Source organism: Mandrillus leucophaeus, unplaced genomic scaffold, assembly GCF_000951045.1.
Source record: "Mandrillus leucophaeus isolate KB7577 unplaced genomic scaffold, Mleu.le_1.0 Scaffold5, whole genome shotgun sequence".
NCBI lineage: Eukaryota > Metazoa > Chordata > Mammalia > Primates > Cercopithecidae > Mandrillus > Mandrillus leucophaeus.
The window spans coordinates 12313385-12326006 of NW_012105364.1; the positions used below are offsets into that span (position 1 = coordinate 12313385).

Here is a 12622-nt window from a genome sequence, read left to right on the forward strand (position 1 = left end):
TATAATTCTGCATAAATTTAACAGAAGAGCAAAAATTATAAAATTCCATTGGTTTCGCTTGGCACCTAGAGCAGAAAGAAAGTCTATGCTGGCACAACCCCTGGCCTAGCATGCCCTATTTGCAAACTGCAATGCTATCTTCAAGCCAGCACGTCTTCCACCTGCAAGACAGATCATCTTACTTTGCAAAAATGAGAAGTAGATTTCCTTTTGTATCATGGCTAGGGCTCTGCTACAAACGATACTATTTGACCCATGGTAAACCCATTTCAAAATTAATCTTACTATTGGCAAACATAGGAAAAAGAAATTGGAAGACACTGCTTCATACCTTGGTAATGAATGCACAGGTTCTAAAAAGGTGATGAATTTCAAGAGAAAGATTATTTACATTCTCAAAGTAGTTCTGGAACAAAAGCTAAATCAACCTCATACAGCCATATCCTAGGATCACAGCTGAAATAAAAGGGCCTCGTGTGGTGGCTCACACCTGCAATCACAGCACTTTGGGAGACTGAGGCAGGAGGATCACTTGAGGCCAGTAGTTTGAAACAAGCCTCGGCAGCATGGTGAGACCCCAGCTCTTCGAAAAAATTTAAAAAATTAGCCAGGTGTGGGGGCACACACCTGTAGTCCTAGCTACTCTGGAGGCCAATGCAGGAGGATCACTTGAGCCCAGGAGTTGGAGGCTGTAGTGAGCTATGGTTGTGCCACTGCTCTGGGCAACAGAGGGAGGCTCGGTCTCTAAAAATAATGATAGTAATAAAAATAAAGAAAAGGTATTCCGCAACAGCATTCATTGTATTTACAACACATGAACAAAGAAGTGTGCACATCTGCCTGAGCATACCATCCTCTCAACACACACACACACACACACACACACTCACTTTTTAAACACAGGATTCATCCATGTCTTTGCTTTACAACACAGCATGTTTTGAGTAGTCAGATTCCTATCTTGTCAAGGTGGGACAACTAATTTGTAATTGTCTGGAAATAAACTAGTAGACTTGTGGTTTTGTTTGTTCTTATGGGGATGGAACTGGGATTTATGTAGTTGTGTTGACCCACCTGTCTCTTGTCAGAATCCATAAATGACTAATGTATCAGATTTCCAGGACATATGTGACCAGCACAGCAAAGAAACAAATGTATTTTGTTTTTCACTTGAGATTAGAATATCTCAGCATGTGTTAAGGAGGTGATGCAATATGGAGCATTGATTCCTATGAGACCCCAAGGACTCTGACCATTGCAGTTAAAGCCCTGAGGTCCGGTGGTGGCAAGTCTGAGGAATCCATGTTTGGCTTTAGCTTCCCTGGTTTCCACATCTGAATTCCCTCCCTTAGAAAGAGACTTGCTGCTACCCACCTTTCTCTCTCCTCTCATTCTTCAAAACCTCTTCTCCCTGCTAAACTCATTCATACAAGACTTAAAAATGACAAATAATACATAATATGTTAAATTTTAAATAAGAGGTACATTTCAGAGATGTTTACATTTTAACAAGATATATGACCTTACAGTAAGAAACCTGGTGACATAATTTCAGTCATCAGTGAGGATGGGTTAGGTTTGGAATTGGGGGAAGGTGATAGGAAAGAAGCTGATTAGTAAACTTAAAATCTTAACATGTAGAAGGCTGCCTGTTATACACATGTTAAATGGGCAGAATATGTCCTCAAATGAACTTATTTATCAACAAAGCAATGGAGAGGTCAGAAGCCAAAAGAGAAATCTTTATGATAATCCTTTTGTAAGCACTTTAAGGACCTCACAAATAATACTTTATTTAATCTGAATCCTGAATTATTTTTAAACTGAAATCTTGGTGAATCTATCATGATCCTCCTTATGACTAAAAATCTAATAAAATGTTCAAATATTAATGGATATAATTAAAATGCTACAAGATGCTCTTAGAACCAATGGAATATTATGGACATTTTGCATAGCAAAGAATACTATAGTCTAATACACTGTGCTATTCACAGTTGGCAAAGATGTTAGTGGAATGAATAAATGAATGAGTGAGTGAATGAATGAGTACAATGATAAGTGACAATGTTATAATTTATTGAAATATATTCTATAATATTACGAGAAGAATTTTTCTAAGTTATAGAGTTTTTTTTCTTTTTTATAGTAGAATGTTCCATCTAGTCCAGGTGGAAATTACTCAAACTCCAGATTAATTCCCCTCTTTAAAAACAATATAGGAATATTACAAACTTCCTGTAAGATGGCTACTTAGGATGCTGAAGTAAATGTCATATTGTAATATTTTAAGCAATGTGTAACTGTAGGATTTTTGTTTTGCAGTTGCTTTTGATTACTCTCCACTGATTACTTGGAAAGAATTCCAGTCATTCATGCCCTGGGATATAGCCATTCTTGTTGGTGGAGGGTTTGCCCTGGCAGATGGCTGTGAGGTAATACTCTGTGTGTAAGATATTTAACAGTTAACTAGACTGTTCAAAAGAAGAGCACAGAGACATTCAATCTTTGGGCATATTCAATTTCACTCTGTCATTTTAATGTTGCAAATTTTGCTAGCTATGCCGTGAATATACCACACAAATGAGGTGAGTTCAGAGTTCAAGAAATGTTACAGGTTGCAAGCAAAAAACATAGTTTTTATGGTGCTCAAGAATGTCAAAAGAAATAATAAAAAAAGATTAAAATTTTAAATTCATGAAATAGTATTAGAAGACTAGTAAGGAAAAATGTATATGAAAATATGTAAAGTGACTCCTAGTGAAATATACTTTTTGTTTGCTTATGCCTTTACCTTATTTCATGATGAATTTGAGTAGCTCTTGGACTTCAGTATATCATGATGCTATTTGCTGTTAAATAAAAAAGAGAATAAGAAATAATATTAGCATTAAAGATACTTAGTAAATGTTTATTGAATAAAGTCTGGAGAAAAATTCACATAACCCTTTCTAACATTATATTACATCTAATCTTAGGAAGAAATAAAAACACCATGAGATGTTGGTTGACTTTATTTGACCTATCTATGCAGTTGATACAAAGCAACAGTTTGAGAAGGCCCTCATCCCTTGTAATTGCCCTGGTCTTTGTAGAGTTGTTGGAAGAAAATTATCTTCTCCAAAAATTCCATGAAAATTGATTACTCCTAGATTAATTAAAAACCACTCATTCTGGTTTCCATAGACTTATTTGAAATATTCAAAGCTTATGGCTCTTCCATTTCCTTCCTCAGTCATCAAATTGAACAGAATGGTAAGAGAGATTCCATGTTCAGCCCTTTGACTTCCAGGAGGTTAAATTTCTATGCTTCTCAAGACAAATCACTGTCTCTCCTCTTCTTCCTGAAGAAGAGCAGTAACTTACTGGAAAATATTCCTTTGCTTCTAACTTTATTGACAATTTTTCAGCACAGAATTATATGTCTGGATTGGATCCTAGACACTCAAAGTGATTTTGAAAGCATCAGCCAGACCCTAGCATACAAATCTGAGGAAATGAAAAGGTGTGGACTGAGTCTGATGCACAAGGTTCTCTCAGTAGAAGAATTTGAGAACCCAGAGAGGGAGGTCTAGTTTGCTATAAAAATCTCCATATACAGAGCCAAATGTCTACAGGATACCCAGTATAACTCTACCTCTAAGTGGCCAGATTGAAGCCATGAGCTTCAAGGGTATGGCTGTGGACAAATATCCCCCTAAAAACTGGACTGTAAAAAATTTGGAGGCAATTATTTTTCAAAACTTTTATTCCAAATTGTAATTAGTCTGGCAAGTGTCCAGAACCAGATAACCTTTCTAGTTGGGAACAGAACAGTGAAACAGCAACTACTGTGGAATTCACCTCATTGAAATTACTTTCTTAAATGCCCCTTGGTTTTTGTTTTAACATGATTTCTTTCTCAAGAGCAGATAGACAATTTCAAATTCTTATCAGTGAATATCTTCTCTTCAATTTTCATACATTCCTAAAATTTTCTCTCCTAGGTTAAACATGAAGGATTTATTTTTTATTTCAGATCTCTGCTAAAATTGCAATAACAACAAAAACATGTCAATCCATAAAGACTATATGACAGGGACAAGAAAAGGCAAGAAATGTTGATCATATTTAGAACATGAAAAGAGGACATTTGAGAGGAACTGACTTTGTACAAATAGAAAAATAGTGAAATATGAAACATACAGGCTGGCAAAACGAAGAGCCAACAAGAAACATGCTGGTTATCTGTAGCATCCTGGCAGACCTCAGGAATTGGAGGCAGCAGATAACTCTGAAAGCTAGAGTAAAAGCCAGAGCTGAATTTGGAGGATGGTTTAAAAAGTGTATAAGAATCTATGGGCCTCCCAGATACTTTCCCCAGCCCTGCTGTTGTTCTCTATCCTCCCTGATAGAAAATTGAGATTTACTTTGTAGCAAAATTGAGTCAATGAGACACTGGCTCACAAAGAGATATGAACATTAGAACATCAATCCAAAATGTTCAACAGTCAACTAATAGGCATTTCAGAAAAAAGAGAGAAAAATAGAAAGGAAGAACATTTCCACAAAATAACAAAAGAAATTTCTTAGAGCTAGAGACTTTGAGATTCTGGACTGAGAGAGCTACTAAGTACTCAACACCAAAGCACTTTATGTAAAATTTTGGAACCGTGGGGATGAAGATACGATTTCAGTGGCCTACAGGTAGGGGAAACAATATGTAGTATAATCATTTCCACATCTCATTAGACATAGATAAAACCTATTCTTAAAGTATACCTATTCTAGGATTAATTTTTGTCAGTGTGATTAAATGGTGGATAATCTTTTTCTACCCAAAAGTCATAGGCAAAAACAAGCAGATAAACAAAAATACAAGCCAAAACCATGCATGATATCTGGTACTCATATCTGGGAATTTCTGTGCCAGCTTTTGATCTGAGAATATACTGCTTGTAATTAGAGTATTTCTCATGCCACTTCTAGTTGTCATAAAGATTCATACATGCAATAGCTCATTGAAATTTCACAAAAGGAGGATTTTCCCTTCTATGTAGGGAAAAACACAGACCAACATACTTGCTAATCTGAGTATAGCCAGTTTTTCTGCACTATGTATAATGAATCAAAGAGTAGAATATGATCAGGCTTCTAAAGAATCCAACTGGAAACCACGGGAAATGGAGAAATGGCTTAAAAGTGTGGAGTTATAATTATTTTGAACCTAGAATTCTACAAATGCAAAACAATAAGAACAGTGGGAAAAGAAAAGCAAAAGGTTTTCAGGCATGCAAAGACTCTTATACCAATTCTCAGGAAGTTATAAAAGGAAGTGCTTCCCCAATGCAAAAGAGTAGATTAAAAAATGATTCCCACAAAGTGGGGAGGAGAAGGAAAGTCATAATATGATAATAAAGAGGGGTCCCAGAACAACAACAGTTGAATAGATTTAAAGGGATTTAAAGAATAGATTTAAAGGGATTTAAAGAATAGATTTAAAGATTAAACTAAGCCAAATGGAGCAGGAGGAGGAAATATTCCAGAATAGATATTGCTATGAGGGAACATGAAAAGACACCAATTACCTGATATGTTTATCTATTTGTGGGGAGTTTTTTGTTTTAATTTCAGATGAATTAGTGATAAGTACTTGGAAAACTAAGCAAACAGAATGATGAGATAGTTATTTCTTGTGGGGAAGGAAGAGTAGAGTAAATGTACTGATAGTATGCTAAGTGGTATAGCTATGAACAATATTTATTTAATCATAGTGGTAAACATTAAATATTGATTTAACTAAAAAATGTTAATATGTGAGTATGGAGGAATGAAGAAACAAAAAATATGTGTTTGCTGGATGGTGTAAGAGAGCTGAATTACCACATATTAGAAAGTCAGTAAATAATGTCTAAATTTTAAAAGTAAGCAAAAAATCATAATTAAAATATTATTCTAAAAGGTAACTATGAATACCTAAATATAGCTAGTTATAAATGGCTAATAAGGGTTGAAAGTTATCACCTCTGCAGAATATAACTTAGGAATAGAGAGAGGTAAATCAGAAGGCCTGCTCTTCTCTTAAAGCCCTCTATATGATCTATTAAAATATCCACATATATAAATTAGATAAAATTAAAATGTAATTGAAAAGAGTGGGAATACATTTCAAACCTAAACCATGTTCACAGTATTAAAATAAGACTAAGCAATAGCTCCTTCCTACCAAAGCCACCCAGACCTATCAAACCACAGAAAAATGAGAGATTAAAATTATATTTTAGAAAGTGAGTTTTCAAAGCAAATAATGCTTTTTATGGATTTTATTGTGTCTGATTACAAAGAATTATTCATGAATAACAAATATTGCAAATTTGTTTTTTAGGAGTCTGGATTATCTAATTGGATAGCAAATAAATTATCTCCTCTGGGTTCATTACCAGTATGGCTAATAATTCTGATATCTTCTTTGATGGTCACATCTTTAACTGAGGTAGCCAGCAATCCAGCTACCATTACACTCCTTCTCCCAATATTATCTCCATTGGTGAGTATCTCATTTATCCCCATTTTTACTCTTCATTAAGAGCAATGTTCTGCTTTGGAATGCTGGTTCTCATGCTGTGATATGGAATCTTTTTTTTATCTAAATGGGCCTCCTGTAAGTAACTTATAGGGTGATCTTTATTTGTATTAATGTTTTCAGAGGACCTTCACTCTAGGTAACTGTTTTTAAGTTTTCATGTTCAAGCAGCGTGATGTTACTTTTTCTCAGTCCAGCTTTTTCCTTTATAAATAAGAGAGAGGGTCAGATGAGATCCATTTCAGATATAAGACGTGGAATTCAGTGTTTGCTGGTAACTTAAGTATTTAGATCTCTACCACTGACACTTTTGCCTCTCAAACATTGTTCCTAAATTTCTGAGAAGTGGTTAATATAAGTGATTTGCAAATGAATGAAAAACTAGGCTCACACTTCAGGCTTCAGGCTTAAATATCTTTAGACACAGTTTTCTACTGCCCAGGGAGTAATTTTTTAAAAAGTAAGGGGTTTGCCGAGAGAGAGAGAGAGAGAGAGGGAAAGAATGTCTTTTCTTCTTTTCTCCGTTTAGTTAGCAATTACAAGAAACAGCTTTAAGTAAAATGTTTTTCTTATTGGGATGGATGGGTTTGGTGAAAGGAAAGCACTTTAAATTAAGAAGGATTGTCTTTCTGGAATTGTGCCACTACAAGTTCAAAGGGCATATGTTGGTGTTCTTAAGCTGCAGATTGAAAGTAGAAAACATGTAGGCTGTGAATATTGGTACAATATCATTTTGTATTTTTTTCTGTTGTTTTTTCTAATTGTTCTTAACATGGAAGAATTAGAAAATTATGTGTTGGTTTAAGAATGGTAGTAACCTTCCTATGTGATGATCCCTAAGCAAATCTTGAACTGCATATATCACAGAGGCAGTAAAGTTAGTAATGTAATGAGAAGTGCTAGAGCCACAGGGACTTGAGAACCTATTTGAGCTCTGTTGCTCACCAGCTGCATGCTCGGACAAGTTACTTTAGCCTCTCTGGGCCTCCATTTCTTTATGTTATTTGAGGTTATAGTAACCATCTCATAAGATCATTGTAAAAATTGAATATATATGACATTTATTATATTTTGTGTTATATATGAACTATATTATGTGTAACTATATGAATATATACATGTATATAAACATTTAGCACAGCACCTAGCAGTAGATAAGTAATAAATGATTGCTCTTTTTATTTAGTTTCTGGAATAAATAATATTTTATTTTCTAAATGAACTGGACTATAATGTTTAAGTGGGCATCCATAACTATACAAACAATAAGAGGATGAGGTATTTTCTTAAAAATATTCTTCAAGTTATAACTGTAATAATGTGTATAATTTTATGTCATTATGTTTCAACCTGCTTCTGGGAAGGCTTATTGTAATACATTTGTTCATTTTTTTATGTTTGGTGTCTACCTTCAAAATTTTACTTAGACTCCTTTTTATCTCTTACAACAGGCTGAAGCCATTCACGTGAACCCTCTTTATATTCTGATACCTTCTACTCTGTGTACTTCGTTTGCATTCCTCCTACCAGTAGCAAATCCACCCAATGCTATTGTCTTTTCATATGGTCATCTGAAAGTCATTGACATGGTGAGTTAGCTGAAAAAATACTATCAGAACCAACACACATCTTGGTGTGTGCCATGTCTTGAGTTATCTTCTCTTTTAAACACCAGTCAACCACCAGAAAAAGCATGGCCTGAGTTCTGTTTATGAAGGGGTGTGCATGACTAATCATAGAATTGTTTTCAAGAATGATAATCAGAAGTGAACATGCCATTAAAATTTATGGTCACAAACAGAGAGATGTTGAATGCATCAGTAATGCTTTGGAAGAAGGAAAAGAGCACTGAACATACTCCACACGACAGCGTAAACTTACAAGTCAACACTAGGATCCAAACTGATCTAGGCAAAAGGAAGAAACAGGGTTAAAGAAATCCAGCAACCAAAACAACACTGTAGTTTGCTATCACAAACATTTATGCGACCAACATTTCCTCTGAATGAGACACGGGGTCAGTGCCTGACTGATGAAAAAGTATCTTTCTTGTTTTGATTTCAATACCAGGACCTAACATGAAAACACAAGCAAACAATAATGAAGAATTTCACTGATAAAGCATGCACATTTTTGCCAAATACAAAAATACTTGCAGAATATTCAGTACTTTATAAGAACTGGCTTGAGAATATTCTAGTAGTTTCCACATCTTCATCACCTATTTCCAAACCAACCCAAACGATAATATAGCCAAAGTAAATTCAGTGAGCTTCCTATGCAAAATACAGTCTCAAGGCAAATCCCAGCTCCCTTTCTTTCACACAGACTGCTGTTCCTAAGCCCCTGCAACATAAACATTCTAGAACTGCCTGTACACAAAAATAACATAATATCCATTTGGTAAGGAAAATGTGCACAATACAATATAAGTAATGCCTGATGTATGTGTATTAAAAAGGATAAAACTAGGATTCTGAGATAAACAAGTGGCTGGCTTACATGGACAGGGAAGAGGGCATCTGTTATCATCCTTGCTCGGTATTCCTCTTTTGCTTCAGAGTTCCATGTTTTAATGCAGAGAATGCAGGAGTAAGCACATTCTCTCTGTAAAAGGGCAGATGATATTGGAGGCTCTGTGGGGCCATCTCTGTCACAACTACTCAACTCTGCCATTGTATCATGAAAGCAAAGAAAATATGTAAACAAATAAGCATAGTTGTGGTTCAATAAAACTTTATTTACCAAAACAAATCAAGGGCAGTAGTTTGCCAATTTTTATTTTAATAGATACAAAGCAACTCTGAGATTGTTTAATGGACTGTAGAATAATGATATAAGAGCTAAAACCATGAGAATGCTAAGAAAGATATTAAGGTTAAATTAATAATCATGTTGAGCAAATATAAAAGATACAGTTGTCATATGGTGTCCTGAATCTTATTCATTGAAATATAAAACCACAAAACTGAAATTCTGATTTAACATGAAATGGCAGATTTCTAAGCGATTTTCCTCTAATCAGAATTACTTAGGTATATTCCTAAGAGGAACTTCTCTGAGAGTCTTCAACTCAGTGATGTTTAGTTAGGGACAGATTTTTCTCTTGCTATGAATGGGGAAGAACCCCTGGATTTAAGAAATGATGAGTTAATGGGTGCAACACACCAACAAGGCACATGTATACCTATGTAACAAACCTGCACGTTGTGCACATGTACCCTAGAACTTAAAGTACAATTTTAAAAAAATGGCAATTTTTACTAATCATTTAGGATGCATGTAAATCCAGCATATACTTCCTACAACAGGATTCTAATCTCCTGTAGGCTTTCTTTTGGGACACTGACATTTATGCTTTTTCCTGTTCAAGGTTAAAGCTGGACTTGGTGTCAACATTGTTGGTGTTGCTGTGGTTATGCTTGGCATTTATACCTGGATTGTACCCATGTTTGACCTCTACACTTACCCTTCGTGGGCTCCTGCTATGAGTAATGAGACCATGCCATAATAAGCACAAAAGTTCTGACTATCTTGTGGTAGTTTCTGGAAGGCATTAATAATTGACTGTAAAATGTGGCTGTAAATAACTAATGACACAAATTTAAATCAGTTATGGTATAGCTGCTGCAATTCCCATGAATACCGGAAACCTGCTGTTATAACTCAGAGTCAATATTTGTTATTGCGGTGCAACTAAAGACCATCTATGTGCCTTCATCAAGAAGCCCACGTTTGAGATTTTGCTCATGAACCATCTGCAACTTGCTTCATCATAAGAATAATTTATAACTTGACCTTTAAAGAGATTAGAGCATTTGTTTCATCTTACAGCTGGAATTCAATGTAACATTTTAAATGCAATTTATTATTTCAGAAACTTCCTATGAAACTAAAAATAGAAAATAAGATATACAAGTTAATTCGGTACTTGGATAAATCATTTCTGCAGTGTTGTTCAAGAGAATTTGCTGAGAAATCAAAGCCATGGTCATCTGGTGACACAGAGAAAAGTTTAATCTAAATGATATGTGCACTTCCTCATTTAAAAAATCCAATTGGATTATTCTTAATATATACATGTAATATGAAAGTTGAGATTGAAGCAGTAATTCCAAAATTATGGCTGAATATACTAAATAACAGAAAACTTATAGATAAGATTTATTTCTACTGAACTCTACAGTTAGAGTAATATAATTCATACTTTTATGATATTGGCACACTGAGAAATTCATTTTGTAGAGCTATGGATAAGTCTTGCTATGATTTGCACTATTAATACAGTATTGTTAGAAAGGAAAACTAAACACTATAAAACTATTAACACAGTTTTGTATATGAGTAACAACTTTGCTTAAGTGTTTATCTTAGTTCAGAAATGCATAATATCATATGTTAAAAATAAAGAGATGTAGAAATCTAAATAAATTATCACTGTGTATACAGACATAGAAAAATCACATAACTCCATTATGTAAACAGTGCAATGAAAAAAGGAAAAAAATAAGGAAAAAAAGAATAAGAATGAAAACTGCTGACATATTACAAAAGAGAAAAATAAATCATTTAAGAGCAAATCAAAAAGAAAAAAACTAAACATTTAAACAAAAGTAGGATAAGAATAGTCTTCTAGAAGTCAGAATGTGAAAAAGAGTGAGTTTCCAATTACCCTGATGTGACCATTACACATTGTATACAGGTTTCAAAATATCATATACACCCCCAAAATATGTACAAATATTCTATATCAATAAATAAATTTTTAAAATAGTAAGTGCTATTGGCATTCCAAAATTCACCTAAAGGAAAAATGATCAAAAACAGAGTAATGTGCACAGTTAGCAAAAGATGCAGATGTTATATCATAGCAATTCTCACACTAAAAATACAACGAAAGACAAAGCAAAAAATAAACCTTTGCTATTTTTAATCTTCATTGGCACTTTCTAGATGTTACTGACCTTGTCATTTTTTATTCAAATAAGATTATTTACAAACTTATTCTTGAAACTAAATATAGTAAAGAGGGTTTTTAAAATAATATTTCTTTTTAACATATACATTATTAATTGTCCATGTTCATTATGTATCTATATTTATTAATGGGCCAATGCAAAAAATCAATCATTTTTTCGAAGAAAAATTTGTCCATGTAAAGCTTAAATTATAATATTGCTGCTTTGTATAACTCTTCTATGTTTATTCTATTCACTTGTTCCTTTATCATATTTTACACATGTATTTATAATCTTTAGTATTTATTACATTTCTGCTTTTTTCTAGTCATTCAATTTATCACTGCTGAATTGTGTCAGATCATGGATGCATTTTTATTATGAAAAAATAAAATGACTTTTCAAATTATAATGAGTAAGTTTTGGTCTCAATAAAATAATGTAAACATTTCAGCTTGGATAACTTTAATGAATTACTTCCAACAGCTGCCAGCTGAGTATATGAAAAATAATACTTAGTGAAAATTTGTTCAATTGAGTGGTATAGTTCTCTTACCACAGCTTTATGTTTGACATATCAAAAATAACTTAAATGACCCATTTCACATTTGTTCCATTTACATTAAAGTTGTCAAGTTCTTTTACTTTGAGAGTTGCATACTGTCTTTGAAAGTTTCCAGAAGCAATTCTAAACAGATGATCAAAAATCCTTTGTCCTGCCACTCTATGGTAGATAGTGTTTTTGTCATTATCTTAATCATTACTTAGAGGTTAACTAGAAATCTTTGTCAGTTTGAATTTCAACATCTTCCTTAGGATTGGATCTTGTCTAGATAATAGCAGCAATTGTACTAAGTGCCTACTTACTGTCTGTTCATACAGGCATTTGGAAGGCTGCACTGGCATATGTATATCTTTCACTCACCTCAACTGCTGCTGTACAAGTCAGCATCTCTACAGTTCAGAATTCTTTTCTCTCAGATGTGTGCAATATTTTCACCATGGTGTCCAAAGCTTTCTTTTTCCAGCCCGGGAGGTACATAATTTTAGACAGTAGTACTAATGAATATTATTAGCAAATACTGACAAAATGATATCATGG

General features: G+C 33.9%; 1 protein-coding gene across 1 annotated transcript in view; it reads left to right on the forward strand.

The window, feature by feature from the left end:
• The window catches only part of SLC13A1 (solute carrier family 13 (sodium/sulfate symporter), member 1), an 87752-nt gene extending 76691 nt beyond the window's left edge, over nt 1-11061 (forward strand). Inside the window, exons 12-15 of the mRNA XM_011995954.1 lie at nt 2326-2435; nt 6365-6526; nt 8014-8151; nt 9936-11061. Of these exons, the coding sequence (XP_011851344.1) occupies nt 2326-2435; nt 6365-6526; nt 8014-8151; nt 9936-10073 (548 nt within the window). The 3' untranslated portion in view covers nt 10074-11061. The remainder of the gene's footprint in view (nt 1-2325; nt 2436-6364; nt 6527-8013; nt 8152-9935) is intronic.
• Nucleotides 11062-12622: the final 1561 nt, after the last annotated feature.